General features: G+C 38.2%; 1 protein-coding gene across 3 annotated transcripts; it reads left to right on the top strand.

The window, feature by feature from the left end:
• Window positions 1-24,522, top strand: LOC113659370 (serine/threonine-protein kinase PAK 6). 3 transcript variants are annotated; one of them, XM_047821074.1, is made up of 10 exons: window positions 1-422; window positions 787-1,069; window positions 12,273-12,498; window positions 13,581-14,249; window positions 18,719-19,261; window positions 19,890-20,023; window positions 21,780-21,906; window positions 22,115-22,240; window positions 22,903-23,037; window positions 23,129-24,522. In XM_047821074.1, exons 3-10 carry the CDS (start codon window positions 12,295-12,297, stop codon window positions 23,294-23,296), a joined length of 2,106 nt encoding a protein of 701 aa, XP_047677030.1. In that variant the 5' UTR covers window positions 1-422; window positions 787-1,069; window positions 12,273-12,294; the 3' UTR covers window positions 23,297-24,522. The 3 variants fall into 3 exon arrangements, with proteins under 3 accessions (XP_047677030.1, XP_027027890.2, XP_027027889.2); XM_027172089.2 differs by lacking the exon at window positions 787-1,069 and having other exon boundaries at window positions 12,256-12,498; XM_027172088.2 differs by lacking the exon at window positions 787-1,069 and having other exon boundaries at window positions 2-422.

The raw sequence follows: 24,522 nt of genomic DNA, 5'->3' as shown, positions 1-24,522 counted from the left end.
AGGGGGTGAGCACACAAGTGAGGAGGAAAGAGAAAGGAAGGAAAGCACGGAGCCATCTCTATAAGGTGGATGAGTCCTCCAGTCGTGGACGGTGATTCTTTTCCTCACCGTGGCCATGGCTTCAGTACTGCACTCCCAATGCTGTGCTTGGAGCAGGAGCTGATGGAGGAGGGAGTATATCATCTCCAACAAAGAGGCTCTGAGATGGCCGTTTGTGCCTGGAGGGAGAAACGCATCAGGCGTTCGCTGGCAAGCAGCAGCCTGCAGTACGAGGCTGCTTAAGAGCTGGCCCTCCTTGGTGTGTGTGTGTGTGTGTGTGTGTGTGTGTGTGTGTGTGTGTGTGTGTGAGTGTGTGTGTGTATACACAGTTGTGCGCTCACAAATCCTCCTCCTGGTGGAGAGGCTCCTCACCTCATCACAAGGTAAGCAGACCTGCTTTTTTTACTCAGTCTTTTATTCACTCCAGACGGTCCCCCTTTTTTATTACCGCTTGCTCCACTGCTTTCATGGAGATGAAAGCAAAACTCACAGAGGTATATTGACAAGAAATGGAGTAGTGCCATGTCTATACGCAACACATAGATGAGAGAGGTGCAGGATTTTATAGTCAGAATATTACCAACAAACCCAGGTAGGGATAGGAGGAATGGAAACAAAAAAATTAGTACTGAAGGACTGCAACGCTGTGGAAGCGCTTTCACCTTCCCCTCACCCAATCCCACCTCCCCCTCTTTCTCTCCGTTCTCTTTCTTCATCTCTCTCACATCCTTTCTCTCCATTCTGTAGTGCTTCATAGCAGCCACCCCACGGTGAGGCTCCTGCATTTGTACTCTGAGACGAATTGTCCTCGTATCTTCCCTGTGCAGTGTGGAAAACAGCAAATGGAGGTCTGCAGGGGAAAAGCTGAGAGAACTGGGCCAGTTGTTGCTGTCGTACCGCGTTTGTCATTGGCCGCAGGCAGCGAGTTTAGGTGAACGGATCTCATCAGACTGCACACAATCCCTAAAAATGTTCCAGATGCTTCATGCAGTCTTAAATCTGCAGGCTGCTCTGAAATGAGGTTGATCAGGTTTGTATTCCTGAAGAAACATACCGTAAAACTGCAACTTCGCTTGTGTTGTGAGTAAAAAAAAAGAGTAATGCAGGCCACCTTGCGTCCTCTTCCATCTTCCCTGCTCGTGTGTTTGCTCAAGTTTGGTCTGATCAAACAACAGACGTGGAGGTGTGGAGAATTGTTTGCTTAGTAGAGGTGCTGAAAGGTTATTTGTGAAAGTAGCATTTATTTGAGTTTCCTTCTGTGAGATCAGCTGTCTGTCACATGCTTGAATAAACCTGAGCAAAACAGCAAGGCAAGATTTAAAGTCATACTTAAAGCAAGAGATGATTTTTTTTTTTATTAGAATATTTAGCAGGGGAAATGCTACAGTAGTGTGTGGTCTGTTTCATGTGACAGGTCTGATAATCAGTCTCCACAGAGAGGAGAGAATCGTGTAAATCCAAATGAACTGTGAAGGACAATGGAGAGTTGGTACTCCTTTATCAGCTTTCTAATTGTCTTCACTTTTCTAATGTATTTCTAGGTCACATAACAGCTCTTTTTAAACATAAATACATTTACATGCTGATGTGGAGTAATTCCATCCTATGCATCTAGCGTTACTTGACTTTTTTCATTTCTGCCCAAAAATTGTTCAAACCAGAGATCATAGCAATGTAGTATTCATTTATTTATTTATTTATTTATTTGTTTGTTTGTTTGTTTGTTTGTTTGTTTGTTTGTTTGTTTTTAAAGAATGTGAGAATAATTATAAGTGCCCTGTATTGTGTGTTTTTCCATTTTTTTACATTTATATTCATCTTATATTGCTGATGATTTTACACTGCAAACACACACACACACACACACACACACACACACACACACACACACACACACACACACACACACACACACACAGATATAGAATCTGGAATACAAGCAATTTCAACTGCTTCACTTCATTAGATTACATTTAAATAGAAGAAGTCTAATTTTGTTAATAATCGGCAGATAATTATGTTTATTTCAAGAGTTTTATTTTTAGAAAAAAGTTAAATGATTTGCTAATAAAAGTAGTAAATATGTCTGGAAACAGGCTTTATGGTTTTATATTTATTATTTATAGCTATTCTAAATAATTCTAAGAACATACTGTATTTGTTAGAATAATCTTATAATAAAATAATAATCTTTTTATTCATGGATTCTTTATTTGCTATGATATAGTGTTTAGCATTAAATCTAAAGCAACTTATAACTAACTTGGAGGTGCTGAGATTTAAACTGCGAGCCATCAAGCTTAATGTTCTCACCACTGCACCATCACTTATCTGCATGCTTATGAATTATTTTTTTCATTATTACTCTGGAATTAGTTGTTGCTAAGGATCTCCTGAGTTGTAGCATTGGTAGAATATGATGTGAGTTTTGTCTAGAGCTGTTCTGCTTCTACGTGGCTGCATGACACTGTCAGACTTCAATCTGCTGGAGATTTACGACTATTCGAGAGAGTTTTTACTACAAAGAAGCTGGTCCTTGTGTGAACACTGCTAAAGCCCTTTAATTCTTTGTCACAGCCTTCACATTGTGACAAGGCTTAATTAATTGTCAATAATTCCTGGGCTTAGGTCAATCACTGTCTAACCTGTCTTTCATGAAGGAGAAAAGCCAGGAGAAATAGGAGGAGAGAAAAAAATAAGAGTGACAGTGAAGGATGAGTAGGAGAGCTGAGGACTACAGATGTGGCTTAGCCATGAATGCCCTCAAAATGAACTTTCAATACACATTAAGGTTTTTTTTGTCAGAACTGATCTCTTCCTGGCCCCTAGAGTGTCTGCGGTCATGCTTCATGGTAATGTGGCATCAGTGGACCGTGACTGTCCGCACTTTAGAGTACGACCTGATCCAGTTTCTGCAAAGTCTAGCAGGAACAGCTGACTGTCAAAGGGACTATTCTCTATGCTTTTCTGCAGAAAAGAGCCCTTCTTCTTGCAGTCCCTGTACACCCACTTAAGCCCAGCTTTGGAAAATATTGCACTGTCAGTAGGATTTCATTCGAAAATCCATTTTAGATCAGGACTCAACTTAACCCTTTAAACTCTCTGACCAATCTGCACTTACTGTACAATCCTGACCTATATTCCTTTCACTGTACTTGCTGAATAAATCAAAGTACTGTATTAAGTGAATAACATGTTTAGTAACTTAAAATAACATTTAACTAATCAAACCTTATGCAAACCAAAAACTGTTTCAATGTAAAATACGGCATTCACGTTGACCAGTGAACACACACTGTTTCCCCATTAAACCTAAGGAGCAGGATTATTATATTAAATGATTAACCTTTACTTCTCTCAGTGCTAATAAGTGTAGACATTAAAGAAGCAGATGTTAAAAAATGATTTCTGTAGCGAGGCGGATCATGTCATTTAGCCGGGAACATCCTACGGTAGTAGATGCTGGGATTTTGTCAGCAGTCTGATCAGTAATCTATGTTAGTAGATGTTCTATCAATAAATTAGTTAATTGAACGCTGAAATTGAGAACTGAAATGGAGTGTTTTACTTGGCCAGTGTGATTATACGTCTTTTTTGTGATGATATGTGGAGAATTGATTAAGGGCCAGATGGAAATAATGGCGAATATCCAAACTATGAAGGTGTCGGTACTTCTTTATCAGCTGTCTACTTGTCTTTGTTTTCACCTTTCTGCATTGGTTTAGAAGTCAAATAAAAGTCACATTTAGAAAAGATTCAATTCCATCATTTGCAGGTGCTAAATATGCCCAGTATCTTGACTGGGTTCATCTAGATCATCTATTTTAGCCTGATTAAAGGGACTATTAAAAGTCAGCTACCAGCATCCTTTAATATTCCCCTTGTGCAACAATATCAAGTAACATTTAGTTTCCCAGAAGTTAATAAATCAGCAGTTGTATCAGTATCAGTTGTGTTCCTTAGATATCTAATGTTTGATTCTTCTAATGTTCCAGTGTTTTTTTCACTGATGAGACAAACAAAATACATAATCAATGAAACAATCAGGACATAATCAAGTCTATCAGGATATAAATCTATCAAGTCCTCATGTTAAAATTAGAATGAATTTCCTGGTTATATAAGTGCACATTTTGACCATATTATATACCATACTATACAGTTATAAAATTATATATTTATAATCACGCTATCTGGTGTGACCTAGATGAGGATCTTCTGGAGTCTGGTTCCTCATAAGGTTTCTTAGAATTATTGTCACTTATTGCTCATAAGGAATAAATGAATGTAAAAATCGATAGATTTATTTAAAGCTGCTTTGTGACAATGTTCATTTTTATGTTTTATGTTTGAATGTTCAAGTGTCATAGAAATAAAATGGAATTGAAGATTTTGTCAGAAATGTAAGTCTGAATCATAGAAAAGGGTTTCGCTGTGAAGATCTAAAAACTAGGCTTGTTTGTGGCATCACATTTCTACTTAACCTGTCTTGTGGAGCCTGGAGTATATCCCATGAGACACAAGGCACAAGACAGGGTAGAGCCTGTATGGGGTGCCAACCCATCACAGAGCACAATCTCTCTCTCTCTCTCTCTCTCTCTCTCTCTCTCTCTCTCTCTCTCTCTCTCTCTCTCTCTCTCTCTCTCTCTCTCTCTCTCTCTCTCTCTCTCTCTCTCTCTCTCTCTCTCTCTCTCATACACACACACATGCACACACAACAGACGATTCAGGTGATGTCAATCAGCCTACAGTGTCTGAACTGGGGGTAGAAATCCTTGAAACACATGCAAACATGTGAACTACACACGCATAGCCATAATGTATAAGTCAAACCCTCTACCCTGAAGGAGTGAGGCAAGGGTACTAATCATTAATCTTGGGCTTATATCCCAAAATTGGTTTAACAATATCAACATAATCTGATCACAATAGAGAGGCAGGTCTCTCGGTCCCCTTTCTGTTCATGAGGTAAAATATCGAGAACAATGTCTTATAGATACAGTATGTGTTAGTAAATAAAGGGTCCTAACCTATTTCTAGGGTACTCGCATTAGTTTAACACAAAATAAAAAGTCATAAAAATCCCTCTTTCAAATGACATAAGTCAAGTTAAGTCAAGAAGCTTTTATTGTCATTTACAGCTGCCACAGTACAGAAACAACGCTTCTCTAGTACCATGGTGTTAAATAAAACAGCACAGAGGTAAGGACCTTAAACTAGTGAAGAAACAATCGAATTCCATGTGTTATAAAAACAACCATGTATACCTGGCATATCTTTGGTTTTCTTTTTCTCCTGTCTCTTATAACTGACTAATTAACTGTCTCAGAATGCTTTAGTACAGTTAAGATTGTTTATTTAAAGTGATGAGTTTTACCTCAGAGAATATAAATTCTTCCACTATTTAAAGACATCATTCTATTATTATGCTGGGATGTGGTAGCCTATTGATTAAGGTGTTGAACTACTGAGTTTTGAATAAGTTTGAATCCCAGGTCCACCAAGCTGCCATTGCTGGGCCCCTGAGCAAGACCCTTAACCCTCAATTGCTCAGTTGTATAAATTGGAATAAATTGTAAGTTTATTTTTTTCATTTTTTATTCAGTTCAGAAAATAAGTGCATTAGAACTAGAATATTAACATTCAGCTTTTGAAGTATCTTTGACCTTTTTTTAAAAATCAATAATACCTTTAACAGCTCTGCCCAATGAGATTTGAGAACTCAACAACATTGTGGTAAACAACCAAATAATGTTTTTGGTTCGTTTTTTTTTTTTTTTACCACAAGATGTCTTCCACATTTAAAAAAAAGTTAGCATAGTTAAACGTTGGACTGCTACACAGTTTTTTTTTTCCAAGATACATTTCTATAATAGTTCTGTTAAAAATATATGCAGTAAGGAAAAATCTATATATATATCAGCAACATAATACCACATATTTTAGATATATTTAGTCAGAACACAGTGTGTAGTCATAATAAGTCAAAGAGTACAAGTCAAGCTCTACTAAGCTCTGCTAACATGCTAATGAGATACTAATGTGAAAGTGATGGTAGTTAGCATAATACACAGGATAAGCTTGAGAATGCAGAACTGCTTTAAAGATTTATTATATACATCCTGTAGCTTCATTTCTGTTAACATTCCAGGCCAGTGGAGCGTGTACAGTGTGCAGAGTGCATTGTGCAGTGCATGACTGGTGAGAAAAGAAATAGTTTAAAACCAAGGTCATTATGTAAACTGTGTGTGTCTGTGTGTATGAATACGTGTTTGACCATGAGGGGAGCTCTTATACACATACATACACAAACACTGCAGTCTCATTTTACTCAAAGGGCAGAACGGTCACAATAATGAACATGATGAAGGCGTCCTCCTGCTGTCTCACTCCTCTGCAGAGAAGCACACAGCAGCCAGCTCTTGACTGTATAGACGCTACCAAGCAAATCTCACTGTGGAATTCAGATGCTTATTTCTGCCTCGACCATCACACAGAGAGGATAATCTGGAATCCCGCACTCATACCTCACAATCTGACAAAATCCTTTTATAAATTAATCGATGGTAGGCCCAAAATTGGTCAGTGATGAGGCATGTTTCCTGCTATTCCCACTACTGTTACTGCACCTGCTCGCAGTGTAGGTAGCAATGTTACTGCACATCTAAGAAAAATACAAATATTCACACCTTTCCGGAGTTGGGCTTAAAGGGCTGTTGTGAAATGGCTTCTGTCTCACATGGGTTGATTTGTGTGTTTTTCTTGAACTATTTTTAAGATTGCAAAATATTATAGATGTTGCATCATTCTCTTTGCATCACCGCTTGATCTCTGCAAGCTATAGATATTAATGTATCATTGTCATCTCACAGCTCCAGGGTCCACGGTATGATTCTGATTATGTTGTTATCTTGTTTATTCCTTTTTTGTATGGATATCCTCTGGGTTTTCTGGTTTCCTCCTGTCTATCTATAAACATTCCAGTGGGTGGAACAGCTACACTAGGTATGGATGTGTGTGCACGTTGACCTGCAGTGAATTCTCTCACCTTCTCTGAGTGTTTTTGGCATGGGGTCTGTATCCAGCACAACCCTGACCATCATACAGTGCATACAGATTTCAAACAGTGCAGCACGGGACTCCAGACTGTTTCTTGTACTCTATAAACTGTCTCCTAGTCAAATGAGAATAGCTAATTTGGGTCATTTTACAGACCTTATAGGAGTCTCTTATCATCAATAGTGTCAGAGCCTGAGGTCCGATTGAGTAGCCACTGGCACATTTGATTTCAGCTCATTTGTACCTTTCAGTAGAGAGATTCTTCTTTCTGCCTGCTGTTACGGCACCTAAGAATCCTGATAGGCTTTTTCACCAGTAATTATTTTGAGTACCTATTTTTTTAAGTATTAAGAAATGTTTAGCTGAAACATTAGAAACAGAGTTAGAAATCTGTAAAAGTCTTGTTTTAATTTGATTCTTTACACCTTGGTGGATTGGATTTAAGGCAGCGTGGAGTTTAATGCAGCATGAAAAAAACAACAACAATAATGCAGATATTTTTTATGTGTTAAGTCAAATCAAATATCTGAAAGCTCTGTGTGGATAACAACTTATGAGTAAATAAAATTGCATTAGTTGGCTATTTTAGCACTATTCACTATCAGATTATAACACTAGGTTGTTTGGTTAGTTATTGTGAAGACCAACACAACACAAACAGTATTTATGAATTCTTGTGAGGGAGAAAGTGCTGTGCTTGATGCTGGCTGAGTAATCTGGGAAATCATTTTGAAAAGTTGAATAATTCCCTGAGACTATTTAAATGACAGTTCGACCTATATACTGTACATCAAGATTCTGCTACATGCTGTAAATCGTGAAGCTGCACATTTTATGCTCACACAGGAATGGAAGGAGACACGCAAAGCATGAGCTGGTCATGCTTGGACAAATCATGGGTGGTCATGCTTTAAAAAAAATCAATAGCAGTAACAGTGACACCGCAATGCTTTCGGAGAACACAGATCCTGTTTGTTGTCATTTGGTTTAGAGCCTGTTATCATCTGGCAGCCAGAGAGCAAACTAACTTAGATTTCATCCTCCAGTCAATACACATTGATCTGTTTGTACAGGTAGAACAACCTAAGTATAAATATTTGATCTGACAGCATGTTGTACATAAAATGTTCATCGATGTGTCACTGTGTTGTTAGCTGGAATGAATGTAATCCGGGAGCAGCATGGATCATTTGGAGGATGCAATAGCGTTGTGGTGGACGAATTTATTTCTTTGGGTCACTTACATATCTGAAAATATTAGATGACAGTTTTATTCTTAATAGCCAAATTATTTGCTACATGCTTGTGTACTGTTCAGGAAAGGGACATTTCATGTTTAGTGAATTTGATAGGGCTAAAAATATGTTAACTTATTATAAATTTAGAGAGCTTGAGGTGAAAACTATGTCTAAAAAAAAATCCATGGCATGAAAAAAAAGCATTTTCATGAGTGGGAGTAGGCAAAAAAGGCATGACTGGGATCTCAGCCCCTCTCTTACTCACGTAAATAATCTCATGCTGAGTCCCTGTCAGATGAATTTTTTTTCTCTGTCATATCATGTGCATACAGAGAAATGTGATATGGTTATGCAATCATTATGAATGTCCCTGACTGAATTGTGTGTGTGTGTGTGTGTGTGTGTGTGTGTGTGTGTGTGTGTGTGTGTGTGTGTGTGTGTGTGTGTGCGTGCGTGCGTGTGTGTGTGTGTGTATGAAACTGTTTTCTCGTGACAGTACGAAAGATCTCATGATGGTAAGATTTAGCGAAACCTTATTCCATGATGTAAAGGCAGCCTCCATTTACAGCTAAGCAGCATTTTCAGATGCAATCTTTAACTCATTAGTGACAGCAGGAACATCCATGTCCATCCACTTTGTCATCCTGATCATTAACTTTTAGGGTTATTAATGCTGACTGTGCACTACACACTATAGCTCTCTGCCTGCACAGGCTAGATATAGCAGAAAGAATTAGTAAGTAATGTAGTTGACTCAGTTTTCAACACTACAGCTTTTCTTTAAGTATGTAATCAGAAGTGTTCTGCCAAATATGCTCTTTTTAAATCAAAGACTTGCTTAGTCCTGTTACAGCTTGCAGTTTGCTGCTCGGTAAAACCCTGGGAGTAAAATCTCTTCTTCAAGTTTACTAAATGCTGAATGCTTTAGCGCCAGAGATGTTAGAAGTTTTGTACAAAAAATAAAAGAAAGCCAAAAACAGAGAGCTAAAGGGCCAGTCTTTACAAAGCTCAAGAAAGAAAGAAAGAAAGAAAGAAAGAAAGAAAGAAAGAAAGAAAGAAAGAAAGAAAGAAAGAAAGAAAGAAAGAAAGAAAGGAAGGAAGGAAGGAAGGAAGGGAGGGAGGGAGGAAGGGAGGAAGGAAGAAAGGGAGGGAGGAAGTGTGAAGAAAGGAAGGAAGGAAGGAAGGAAGGAAGGAAGGAAGGTAGGACGGAGTGGCTCTCAATACGAAATAATTGCTGACCTGGTCACAGATGCTGTATTTAGACATATACCAACAATTTGTCCTTTTTTGAACTCTTACAGTATGTTTTCTATTATTTTGTGTGGATGGAAATATTATATGCACAGCTGTTCTGTTGCTCTGCTACAGTAACTCAACCTTCACACTCGTAATTATTGAATGCGAAATCAGTGAAGATTTGCCACCAGGCCACCATTACTGTATATAGGTGTGAATCCTCAACAATATATCGGACAGTGTTTTAGTTTCATTGTCCATCCCCTGTATATGTAAATATTGAATTTAAGTTTAGAACAGTGCAGTCCAGGACTCCAGACTTTCCACTCTATTGTCAAATGAGAGTAAAGCTACAGATAAATGTAGTACTGTACTTTTCTACAGTAAAAGGATTCTGACATTTATAGAGGAGATACTACATGTGGTCTAAGAGGACAACAACCTCCTCATCATTACACACCAGCACAGATTGTATATGACTATAGAAAGGATAATAACGTTTATAATAATATTCATAATAATGCCCTCTGTTGTTTATAACAGATTATAATCACAACCTCCAGCGTCATCCAAATGAGGATGCGGTTCCCCTTTGTGTCTGGTTCCTTCTGGTTTCTTCCTCTTCTATCTATGGGAGTTTTTCCTTGTCACAGTCACCTCATGCTTCTCATTGGGGATAAATAGAAACACATTTAAATATGTCTAATATTAATCTTGAACTTTTGTATAATATAAAACTTTGTGTACTATATTTCTTATGTTCTGTAAAGCTGCTTTGAGACAATGTCCATTGTTAAAAGTGTTATGTAAATAAAATTGAATCGAATTGAATTGGTTGGTTTTTGCAAAAAAGAAAGAAAGTCAGGTTTAGTCGAGTCTGTCCACTACTTGGCATTCAGGATGTAGGAAGGTTGACTACTTGAACATTTTCATCCTACTAATGCACTCTAAACCCTGAGGCAGGAGGACTTTTTGTGTATTCTGTGCCCATGTTTTTCGGAAAAGCCTGCTATTAATGGGCTAGCACTCTTTCAAAGATAAAAAGAAAAAATACAGACATCAATATAACGTTTTATTTTTAGCATCCATATCGTATTGTTTGCGGTTAATACATGCTTGTGTTATTTTTACTTTTTGGGCCCTTTGGTACTGTTCAGGTTAAATGGACACAGGACATAACTGCGGTTTCAATAGCACTGCAGAAATGTAAAAATATTCACAAAAAGTTATTTATTTTGTGATAAAGTTATAATTTGTGTAATAAAATATACTTATAGTAAATACCTTGATGGCAATAAACATAAAAGAAAAAAAATGCTTCTATTAATGTTTTCATCATTTTGAACTGATTTATGAAATACAGGTGATGAACAGCCATAGAAGCACAGGAAACCAAAAAATATTGCAGATGATTTACCACAGATGCAAAACACTTTCTGCAAAAATATTTTTAAAAAATTGACCCAAACACCCCACAGGGGTTAAATTAGCACTACTAATGAGTAGAGGAAGAAAAATACAAAGAATTTTAGGGAAGAATGCTGGGTCTGATTTATTTCTGGCTCAAACCATACATTAATGCAGCCTATCAATGACAGATCATTAAACCGAGTGAATGCCTTAAACCGATGTGGTATCCCTTTGGGTTGATATTGGATTGAGAATGAATCTACATGTAACATGCTGTAACGTTATCATCCTTTCCACCTCCCAAATACCTTTAGAGTAGACAAATAGACAAACTAAGCACATGTTGTTGAGCTTGATATTGCTAGCTCATAGACTTTTAGTCCACATGTTAAATATCATGACCAGCTATCACTGAAATTGTGGGTGCAATTAGAAAATCTTAATCAAGCAGCTATCCTTTAAATTCACATAGTAGAACAAATGTCAGATACTGAGACTATGTCCTGCCGTTGCATTGGGGGGGGGGGGGGGGGGGGGTCCGCGTTTGTTTTGTTTCCATATTCTAAGCGACCTTGTTTTTGTCTTAGTTATGTCATGTAATCGTTCTTGTTGATGATTATATCATGTTCATTCAAATTATGTTATTTTTTTTTTAATGTTTTGTTTTTGTCTAATAAACCGTAGTCCGTCTTAGGCCCTGCATTCGGGGTCTGTTACTTCTACCCTATCGCCAACGTGACAGTATCTCACGTCCAACCAATAGCAGCCCACTCAAACACGGAATAAAATGGCAAAATAAAATTATTACATCCAGATAGCATAAATTAAATACTAATACTTTATCAGAGGTATTCAGAGGCATTTCCTTTTCAAGATAAATAGGCCTGCATTACTGGGGGATTGAATTTGTTTAGAAAAAGGAGACATGGCATCCATTTTTCATAGTGAATTGCTTCTTGGCCTGCTGCAGTTCATTGGTTAAATTCCAAATTTCACAAGGCCCTAAATCATAGCCTTTACAAATTTCAGTGCAATTTACAAGGGCAAACCAGTGATCTGGAAATCTGCGAAGAAGGTTTACTTAAAAACACATTCAAACATTCTCCTATCTGTTTCAGGGCAGACAATAACTGAAACTTACCTTACTATATTTTAGCAAGGATTCATATTAAGTCTTTATGGAATCCAAATCCCATATATTATACACCTATAGCTATTAAACATTCATGAAGAAATGAATTCTTGTAGATTCTCTCTGATTTTTTACACACAGCTCTCTTTTTTGGGCAGGTCGGCAAACTAGGACCCGATAATGTTCCGTAAAAAGAAGAAGAAGAGGCCAGAAATTTCTGCACCAAAGAACTTTGAACACAGAGTCCATACCTCCTACGACACCAAGCTCGGGATCTTTGTGGGTTTACCAACACAATGGCAAAGTCTTATAGAGAACCTGCGAAGACCCAAACCCATGGTGGACCCATCCAGAATAACACCAGTGGAATTAAAACCAAAGAAGGTAGTTATCATGAGAAAAACACAGGATTCAAACAGAACTGGAAGAAAACAAAAAGTGCCTATAAACTAAGATTTGGCATAGATTCTTTAAGCTTGTTTTAGATAAATTTCTGCTTAAATTCCAGGTTATAGCTACTGTAAGTACTGAGCAGCATAAAGTCATTATCTCTTCTTATTTGTTATGGTTTTGTGCTTGCAATCCTGCTATGTACACTGACTTAATGGCAGGAATCCTTGGATTACCCCAAAGATTTATTACCCCATGCTGGCAATTAATACTGATCCATGTTGTGTAGCACTAGCATCAGAGTCAGGGATAAAAACTGCAGTTCCAAGCAAAGAGAAAGCTACAGAGCATTAGAGCATGACCATGGCAGATTTCCCCTTTACCATAGTGTAATGAATTTTCAGCAATACTGCACACACCATGACACAACATGAAAGAAACTAAATAGCAGTTTTCCCTTATCCGCATCTTTATCATTTAATAGGATAAGATAATTGGATAAGAAAAATTACATTACATGAATCTATGCCCTGTATAGATCATGTTGTGCCTCATAGTGCTAGTGCACAGTGCTACCTTAAATAACTGAATGATGACACGGTTGTACTTTTTTGGCTTCTACCCTAGCTTAATTCACTGCAAGTTGTGAGCTCAGGGCACTGAGCTTTCTTCTAACAGGATAACCAAGTGTTCCTGAGCTGCTGCATGAGTGAGTAATGGCTACTTTAGGGTAAATTTATTCCTCCCGTCAAGGGTAGTGAGTGAAGCACATGGCAGCTGACATAAATTGTCCTTTGCGGCCAAACACCCCTGCAAACTGGCTCTGATATCGAGGTCAACATCAGCTTTAAGAGAAAAACATCTGCGAGAAACCAATAGGTGCAAGGAACATAGCGTACAGTCTTTTTGTTTGCTGAAAGACACATTCAAGCACAATTATATTAAATTACTCGAAACCAAGTAGGTAGATCTGCACACCGTATCCTAAAATAACCTTGGTTTAAGCAAGCATAAGCCACAATCGAATTCTCAGCACTCTACTCACATTAATCATAATGTCATGCTTCATCCCTCAGACGATCGTGCGTGGGACCATCGTCGGCCATGGAGACTACATCTCAGCCATGCTGTCGGATATGAGCCGCCTGTCAGTGACCAGCTCCAACTCCTTGCGCAAGAGCAGCCCTTCGACCCGCAAGAGAGCTCAATCTCTGGGTCGTCTTGGAGAGGTGATGGAAGGTGATGGCTACCAGTATGAGGACCTGGAGCGCACTGATCTCGAACCAGATTCCCAGAACCACTGGAGAGACCAGATAAGAAATATCCACAGTGAGAGTGGGACCCCATTTATGGGTATGAAGAAGAGCATCACCCTGGAACCCAATGGCATCCTACCTAAAGCTAAATCTACCTACGAGGTTAATGTTAACTCACTGGATGGACGTCCTCCACTGCCTCCGGTCTTACCCATGCCTCCACCACCACCAATCCCTGTGCCACCCAGGCCAGTTTATGTGGGTGGAGATATAGGTAGCCCTAATGAAAGACTGATGATGAGAAGGGAGTTTCCTATACTGATGTCTCATAACCCAAGGCCTATCACCTGCTTTTATAGTCCAACTATTCCCATGCACCAAGCACCAGGAGAGACCGGAGGGTTTAACCCAGATATAAGGACTGCTGACAGGCTGCTGGTTCATCCGCAAAACAGTCCTGGGAGACCGTATTCTTCTTATGACCTGAAGGTAAACAACTTTACAAATCTTAAGCTCGTTTCATTCTGCAGGCACACACAAAAAAAAAAACAACACCAACAGCCAACATATCATGTCTATATATTTAATGTTTTGCAATTAACTGAATTGTAGTTGAGCAGATCAGCTCTCAAGTCACTTTGATGGTAAATAGTTGAGACTTTTAAACATACACAATAAAGACTGTCCTACTTCAACCTGTCTCCGAGGATGGAGGCAAGTTTGATTTGTTGTCTCTTTAGTTGTTTGCATGAATGTTGTGATGAATAGACTTGCACAATTATGTCTTGAGGCAGCATGTCAATTAAGTACACCACAGGTTCCTGACTCCCGTACCCAGTGTCCTCTAAATTTTAGTGTCTCCCCTTTCATGGGTAAAGGTGAGTGTGTAAGAGCAGTGACAACACTAAAACACGAACCTGTATAATTAGCCACATAACCAGCTCTTGATGATGGCATATGACTAATGTTACCACATCAGGAAACACTGTACTGTATCTCAATACACAATGGAATTCTTACTCTGGCAATTTAAACAGTAAAGTCTCACAAAAAACATAAATTAAATATAGGGCAAAAAGAGTGAGGTGGAAACAAAACAAAAAATAAAGACATCTTACACTTTTACATTTTCATTTTTTCAAACTTTAGAATTTCTATGCTTCTGTAAAGCTGCTTCGAAACAATGCCAATCGTCAAACTCGCTATACAAATAAAGTGAATTGAAATGAATTGAAAATATTTGCAAGAACAAGTGTGTGTACTGTAAACAAAGGTGTATATACACTGTACATGGTACAACAATTGCCTTCTTTAAAAATGAACTAAGCTCTGAAAAAAGTTCAGAAAAAAATCCGAAAGGCATTTATGTGTTTTTCAAGTACTATGAAGTCATTTGCGTCTGTCTGTGTTTGACTATTGAGTTGAACTGAGTTGTTGTATACAGAAGTTTTGCCCTAGTTGTGTGTAGTCCTATGTACTTCTGTTTCCTGATTCTTAGAGGTTTGAGGACAGTCGAAAATAGCAAATGTTAAAGTATTATAACGGATTGCACAAGGAAACCTGACTGATGCACAACTTTTGCATTACACTTGTGTATCTCTGCATCCTGAAATTAACTGTGAGAGCTTAAGTATTAAAATTAACTTGAGAGCTTAAGTATTGCATTGACAGGAAGCTACACCAGCATTGTGCCTCTATATGTTATCAGCTTTTAGAGTGTACATGTGATGTTAGGGAATGTATAGAAATGTGTCAGCAATAGCCTAAGGATAAACACAGCCACATGACTGTTATACATATAATAAAAAGAGAGCAGAAAACCCAAAGTAACCTGATACCACACCTTCCATAATGCTGCATTTAGGTTTTTATTTTTACTCAGAATGTGCTGCTAGACTGCATACATCCAAGTGCCTATAGAAATGCTGTATATAGCTTGAAAGTGATGCTGCGGCACTGAGTGTCTTTCGCACTTTATTCCGACCTGCAAATCGCTTCCATTTTTACACTGCATCAAGAACAATCTATTATCAGAGACGTATCAAAGATTTGTTTTCACAAAGCACACAAAATCATAATCATGTTTATAGAATTGATATAAACTATTAGTAACTGCTAATGACAGAGCCTTTGTAAAAGGGTTCATCTGAGGCCACTGGGTATGTAAATAATATCATATAAAAATCATAAACAAATCTGTATCACATATAAGGCCCTTCATGGCCAAACAAAATACACACAGCTAGCAACGATCCTTATAAAATTTAATATATTTCCTATTGCTTTGTTTACCATATTATTTATTCCTTTGTTAATTTCACCTTCAAATACCTTAAAATGAATTAAATGAAGTCATAAAATGGCATGGTACAGTATACAGGGTAGCTGACTATATATATATGCAAAATATGTTCAAGCATACCTTCAAAATCTTCACTCAACTATTAAATGTGTTAAAAATAACAGGACAAGAAAGGGTGATGAAAGAAAAAGAAAGGTGTACAAATCCCACACTGAGTTTATTTACAGATAGTAGCTTTGTATAACTTATAAACGTGGTAAAACATTAGGTATGGCTATCAACTAACTAACAGCTTTATTCCTAATCTCTTAGAATGTTAGCTAGTAGCTAGCATGATAGTAACACTCACGCTACAACCAAATGTAATGCTTATAACTAGATAAATAAACACAAAGTTTATGAATCTCTCATGAGAGATTCTAGTGACAGGTTTTAAGTCTCTTTGTTCTTGTTACTTCCACTAAAGTTTAGTTTTGTTAGATTTCTTTATACTGGAAATTGATACTATTGTCTTTTTCTGTAAAACAATACATTTACATAGGTTTATTCAAAGATTTAGTGCAAAATTGTTTGAAATTGTACTAAGAGCCTTGTGATAAGTATTAGATGAGAAAAAAACTAATTAAATGCATATATATAGTATAGTGTTGTATTTACAACCTAACACCCATCTCATCTACATTAGTCAGTGTCCTGTATTGAAATGCTGACTAATGAGTATAATGTGCAGCCACAACTTTCTATAGTATGGGATCAAGATGATTAACTTGTTGAAACAAGATAATTAAGTCAAGGTCACAATTTAGTAATGCAAGGGAATGAGATTATTAACTGAGGCCACAGAAAGTATAAATAAATTATGGTGTGATTACTGGGTTGTGCCCCAAAATGAATGTTGGAATATATACAGTAAATAACCAATGGGGAAAATCTGCCACTTGTCTGTTTAAGTTAAGATGTAGACAGAAAATTTTAATTGCACATATTCTTATTATTTATAATATATATTATATACATAGAATATATACCTAACTTTTTTCATAGAATTGAATGTTTATTTTTCCATTATTTTTAATTAAACAATATTTTTTTTTGGCATGTAAAAAGATTATAAAATACATTTACTCATTCAGTTCATGTAGTTATCAAATCAGCCCATCATGTGGCAGCAACACATTGCACATGATCATGCAGATACAGGTAAAGATATTGTTCACATTAAAGATCAAAATGTCAGAGACATGATCAGACTGGTCTGAGCTGACAGGCAATCTATATTAATTTAAATAATCACCAGTACAATCTTGGTGAGCAGAATATCATTTCAGCATGCACAGTAAACTCTGAGAACCCTGAAGATCACACCAGGATCCACTCCTTTTACCTAAGAACAGGACACTGGAAAATAAATCTGCAGAATTCTGAAGAAACTGAAGACTGGAAAACGACCAGGTGATTTTATTCCTACTCTTGATTTGTCCTGTTCGGGTGAGTCTCTGCTCATGACTGGCTCAGAGGCTTGTTTTTGTCTCACAGGAGAGGAACCTGAGGTGGTCTTCTACTATTGAAGCTCAACCACCGGAGGTTGATGTTTTGTCTATGCTGAGAAGCTTTTCTGCTTACCACGGTTGTAAAAAAGTGATTTTATGAGGTACTATGTACTTCTAGTAAGCTTTAAATGATCTGTCCATTTTTCTTGTTTCAGCACACAGATCTGTCAGTCATTTAATATATTTCGGTTTTTGCACCAATGAATATGCCACTGTAGGAGACAATGTGTGATAATCCAAGCCTTTTTTGAAATACTCAACCAGCCCTTCTGGCAACACCACCAATGCCTTTCTTGCAGTATTCGTCCGCATTCTGAAGTTGATATATATACTGTACAGTATGCATTGTGCTGCTGCCACATGATGTATGCTTTTGGATGTGCTCTAGACTCCCTTCCTAGACTTGCTTCCAGAGATCTAACCTCCTGTACTGATTAGTTCAAATACATAGTATTCTAATGACCCAGATCGCTGCGTAGATGTTAGCTTGTGCATGACATCTGAACTGTACTGTACTGTACTGTACTGAACTTGAACTGACTAGTAGTAATAATATGAGTAGTATAATATTAGAAGTATAAGTATAAGGTATGTTATTGCTAATTTCATGCATAACTGCTTAATGCTTCTAATATGAAAGCAATTATATATGCATGCCCTTAAAGAATTTTATCATTCAGAGCCACAGTGTGATTGTAATCCATGTTTTAGATTATTTTATGTCTTAGACTTTTATTTCTGCCTGCAGTGTTTTGCTGGTGTCTCTGAAGATTAAGGACGCTGGCACACTTCCCAATATGTGAAGCTTGTTCAATGAATTTTGATGATTTCTCAAGGTGATAAAAAAAAGTGATGTAAAGCACTTACAGCTGCAATCTTCCTGGCGTAGTGGGATGCTATTTTTGGAAGTGCTCATGCTCCTGGGAGTAAATGTTCTAAGAGCGGCACACACTTAACAGAAAACGTAGGATGGCATGAATGAGATGATGGCAGTTCTGCAGTAGCAGGGGATGGCAACTAATGAAAGGATGTCAGGTTTTAATTAGCATTAGTGCACTTTGGCCCTGGGACATCAGCCAATATGTATCTTTTTGTTATTCCCAAAGTTACAGGCAGATACTCTCCTGAGACCTCAGGGAGGCTTCTTCCACAGTGGAGCTAGCAGTCCCCTGGTGAACACCACAAGGCCTCACAGGACCGTGCGCTCATCCTCCAGCTACACAATCGGACTCTCTCCCAACATCAGTTTCCGGCCCTCAGGCCCTGATCCCTTCCTGAGGCACTCTGGATGCCCCAATCCAGGACTCTACCCCAGACAGGACAGTCCATCCCAACCCCGGCCTTCACCCACTGGCTCTCTGGCCACCAGTCCAGCTGGAACTTGTTCTCCAGCCTTCAGACCACAGCAGCACCCTTCCCCCCGTCCTCCGCCTGACCCACCCAAAGTCACCCACGAGCAGTTCAAGGCAGCTCTGCAGATGGTAGTCGACAAGGGTGACCCACGCTCCTACCTAGAGAACTTTGTCAAGATTGGCGAAGGTTCCACTGGGGTGGTGTGCATTGCAAGAGAAAAGCACAGTGGCCGTCTGGTGGCAGTGAAGATGATGGACCTGAGGAGGCAGCAAAGAAGGGAGCTGCTGTTCAACGAGGTTAGATATTCTTCCTAAAATTTGTCATTTTGGTAGAATGGTTGCACAGTGGCTTAAGTACCCATTAAACTGGTTCAAGACCTGTGGTATGATTATGTATATTTTTAAAATTGGAAGTCAGGAAGAGTGTCAAAATGGCTTGACAATACAGGAAATTATGTTTGAGATGCCAAACATCTTGCAATCAAAATAAACTCCAGTGATGCAGCGTAGAAACAGCATATTTAAAGACAGCTGTACAGAATTTCTCATGCAGTTTGTTTATAAGGGTGGTACATACAATACTCATTGGACAGAGCATTTGATTTGATGTAAATAGGAAGAAAACATTATTTCCTGCATATGAATGAATAAGAATATCCCTGAAACACAGCTTGCAATAATAATAATAACAATACGTTATTACAATAAGTTAAGTATATTAAATTCAACTGTCTCTGTCTTCGGTAAAGAACTTAATTTTAGGTCGTTTCACAATCTTGCACCGTTTTGTCTGTATTTCTGAATAAAAATCTATTTTATTTATTTTGTTATAACACACACATTCATAACTATTACATAATTAATAAATGTACTATGTGCAGCTTGAGATAGAATTAATCTTCACATTCATTTTTTGCACACGTAGGTAGTGATCATGCGGGACTACCAGCACAGGAATGTGGTGGAGATGTTTAAGAGTGCACTGGTGGAGGAAGAGCTCTGGGTTATTATGGAGTATCTCCAGGGTGGAGCTCTCACTAACATAGTGTCTGAAACCAGGTAAGTCATTAAAGTGTCTGAAAGAGCAGATCTCTCTCTCTCTCTCTCTCTCTCTCTCTCTCTCTCTCTCTCTCTCTCTCTCTCTCTCTCTCTCTCTCTCTCTCTCTCTCTCTCTCTCTCTCTCTCTCTCTCTCTCTCTCTCTCTCTCTCTCTCTTTGAATCTGAATCCCTGGTCAACCAAGCTGTCACTGCTGGGCCCTTAAATACTGAGTTGCATTAAAATGTAAGTTGCTCTGGATTAGGGCATCTGCCAAATGCCGTAAATGTAAATGTTGTAATAGTTACTTGTTTTTAAGACTGGATTAAACCCATTCAATTATAATGACCAATCAACCGGCTAATAACTATAAGAACTATAAAAATACAATAATAATAGTTTTGAACACAGTAGGTTGTGAGTTCTAGCACTGCAACATAATATTAGTCAAACAAACAAATAAATAAACAGCCTACCACTTTATTATTATTATTATTATTATTATTATTATTATTATTATTTTGGGGGGGGCACGGTGGCTTAGTGGTTAGCACATTTGCCTCACACCTCCAGGGTTTGGGGTTTGATTCCCTTGTGTTTGTGGAGTTTGCATGTTCTCCCCGTGCCTCGGGGGTTTCCTCTGGGTACTCCGGTTTCCTCCACCAGTCCAAAGACATGCATGGTACTGTAGGTTGATTGGCATCTCTGGAAAATTGTCCTTAGTGTGTGATTGCATGAGTGAATGAGAGTGTGTGTGTGCCCTGCGATGGGTTGGCACTCCGTCCAGGGTGTATCCTGCCTTGATGCCCGATGACGCCTGAGATAGGCACAGGCTCCCTGTGACCTGAGTAGTTCGGATAAGCGGAAGAAAATGAATGAATGAATGAATGTAAGAATGAATGATTATTATTTTCACAAATACAGAAAATATTAGATTCCAATTTAAAGTTCCACTGTAATCATTTATTAATATGCTCAATAATTATCTAATTAACTCAATAATAATGTAGAACTCAATAATAAACAAGCTATTAATATATATATAATTTTTTATTTTTTTTTTTTACTTCAGTAACAATCTTAGAAGAGTGTAAGAATTGGTGCTTTGACTATATGACGGTAAAACTCCTGGTTTGGTGCAGTGCTTTGTTTGTGATATTGTGTTGCAGGGTTTTGCTGAAGATGCCCCAGCATTCTGCAGTCAGGTTCTCGTGTTGTAGCAGGTTATTTGTACCACAGGGAGGCAGTAGACTGTCAACTCAGCTTTCAATCAGACTGTGTACCTCAAGCTAAAACACACTAAATCTCCATCATACACCCATAGGATCTATAGTTTATCTGCATAATTCTATTGGTCAGTGATGTAATGACAGGGAATTGTTTTTTTCTAATATAAATGTCCCATTAGTGCATGAGCCACATGTTTTTCTCCAAACTGCTGTACAGTATATCACCTCATCACCTATTCATGTCTAAGTAACACTCATAGACACGCATAGAGCGAGAAATATAAAATAAAAAGGTCTTGAGATGCAGATCTGTCTGTGTTAAGTGTCATTCAGGTGCTGTACTGTAATTATAGAAAGCTTTATAGTCAGGTTTAAATGTGAGTGAATATACTGTGTGAATGTGAATATTAATGTGAATAGATGAGCATAAATAGTCTGCCTGTTAATCTAGTACTAAGAGTTCATCATTTGGTCTTATTGTTTATCTGACTGAGTAAGACATGGGATCCTTGGATAAGTTTGGACTATGGCTTGCTGTGCACTTGTACAGGTTGAGTGAGGAGCAGATTGCTACTGTGTGTGAGGCTGTCCTGCAGGCACTGGCTTATCTCCACTCGCAAGGCGTCATTCACCGCGACATTAAAAGTGACTCCATCCTGCTGTCCTTGGATGGGAGGGTAACATCCAACTTGTAGTCCTCTTCTTTCCCCGTATCTCTTTCTTCACATTTTGCTATATGCTATGAATGCTTAATTTAGCCAGATGATGGACCTCGTTATGGATTAATTGTGAATTTCCCACTGGCATGAATAAAGTATCTGTCTATCATAAAAGGATTTTACCATGTCGCTGGCATCAACCACAATGTTGTTTTTTTCATTTCAGATTAAACTGTCAGACTTTGGCTTTTGTGCTCAGATCAGCAAAGATATTCCTAAAAGGAAATCACTGGTAGGGACACCATATTGGATGGCCCCAGAAGTTATCTCAAAGTCACCATATGGCACTGAGGTAAACAATGCCACATGAATACATATCACCGTACAGCAGTTAAATGAATATAACCTTAACATATTTCTATTTCACTATTTATTACTTATTTTTTCTTATTTTCCTGAACAAATAAACGCCAATAGTCACAGGTAAATGTCACACACCAAATTTTAAAGGTCACATACATAATCATACAAGGTACAACATGCAGTGAAATTATATATATATATAAAAAATAGGGTGTTAGTGGTTAGCACATTTGCCTCATACTTCCAGTGTTGTGGGTTCAGTCCCCACCTCCACCCTGTGCTCTCCTTGTGCTTCGGGGATTAAATCCGTTTTCTTCGACAGTCCAAAGATATGCATTGTAAACAGATGTGTGATTGTACCCTGGGATGGGTTGACATCCTGGCTAGGGTGTCTCCCAATTGTCCTGGCATAGGCTCCAGGTTTACCCTGTGCAGTATGTAGAAATCTATAAATTTTCTTGTTTATTAGATCTTTTAGTCTCCCACATGCATAAAAAACTATTCTTACTATATATATATATATATATATATATATATATATATATATATATATATATATATATATATATATATATAAAATTGAAACTGTTTAAAACAATTTCTCAGTAAAACCTATACATTGATAGTATAACATGTTTTAAATGATCCCAGGTGGATGTGTGGTCTATGGGCATAATGGTGGTGGAGATGGTGGACGGAGAGCCTCCTTACTTCAGCGAAACCCCAGTGGTGGCCATGAAAAGGCTGAGAGATGAGCCCCCGCCTACCATAAGAAACATTCAGCAGGTACAGTACAAACAACTCAGCTTTCCGACCATTTTTAACAGCCTGTATTGTTAGCGTGTACTCATCCTGATCTTGATGCTTCCCTTCACAGGTGTCTCCAATGTTAAAAGACTTCTTGGACCGTATGCTGACCCGAGACCCTGTGGAGCGTGCTAGCGCCACGGACCTCCTTGAGCACCCGTTCCTCCTGCAGAGCAGCTCTTCACAGTGCCTCGTGCCCCTCGTCGAGCAGTACCGCAAGCGCATGTCTCGCTGCTGAGTTCCTTATACTTCCTGTCTTTCTGCTCTAAACTACAATCCATTATAGGCTCTTAGCTAGAGGCTCGCAGGGCTACAGGTCTGGACGTCCCATATACAGTATGAACGTCCTGAGTGGAAAGAAGTTCCTGTCCTATTGAACAAGTGAGCCGATTGAACAGTGATACACAATACAGCTTCAGTCGACTCACACAAAAGAGCACTTGTTATCCTTATGCAAGCAGGATGACCATAGCTAATATAGATGGAGTGTTAACCAACAGCACCATAGGTCAAAGACAACATTTCTTTGTCCTGAGGACCTTACACATGGGACAAACGGTGCTTAATTGGCAGCCGAAACACTAAGACTGTGTTTATGCTTTTAACATGTGTTACTCAAGAGAGTTACTCACGTTTAAGCAGAGAATGTTTCATGTTATCATGATGCTTGATGGCCAGATTAGGTCAGTATTTTGCCAGTATTCTTAGCAAATGGAGGCTACTGCACCTTGTCCAGGATTTGCATGCCAGTGGCATTTGTAGGCCAATAAGCTAGAAATGACTTTAAACAGAGCTTAGAACGTTGTCGTTGACTATCGTTCAGCTTCTGTGTGGGCGACTGTTTTTAATGAGCCATTGGAATCAACTGTATATCCTACTGATTTCTCTATTTATTACATTTGTTTCATTGAAACTGTTAAAATGGATTAAAATCATTTGGAAACACTGTAAATATCGCTCCTGACCTCTACAGGTTGTTTTTTTTAAAAGACTAAGTGAAATAGAAATAAGGTGTACATACAATCACGTCAATACTGTATTTGCATTCTGATCATTATTACTGAGTGAAAGAGGGTACATATGAAATAAGTCATCTGGTTTTGGTGTGTTTGTTTACAGTGTGTGTGAGTGAGTGAGAGAGTGTATGTTTACACTTAGGATGTGATGTTCATGTTGGCATTTTCACATCCAACCTGTTCTACTGTGACTTATTTTCTTAACAGTTCATGGATTTTTCAGTGGGAGTGGGTGAATGTACAGGTATGTGTGCTACTAAGGATTTTGGAAGACTGTGGTTATGTTTGTAGATGCAAAGCACACTGGATGGTAAATGCTGAATGGTTTCTCACCAGCTGTGTACATTCTGTACATAATCTCTATATTTCATTGTGATTTTATTTACATGTCAGTTGTTCATTATGAGAGAAATGAAACCTAATTTAATTTTTTTTCTAAACAAATAAA

Source organism: Tachysurus fulvidraco, chromosome 12, assembly GCF_022655615.1.
Source record: "Tachysurus fulvidraco isolate hzauxx_2018 chromosome 12, HZAU_PFXX_2.0, whole genome shotgun sequence".
NCBI classification, from domain to species: Eukaryota; Metazoa; Chordata; class Actinopteri; order Siluriformes; family Bagridae; genus Tachysurus; species Tachysurus fulvidraco.
This window is presented reverse-complemented; position numbering and strand designations above follow the sequence as displayed.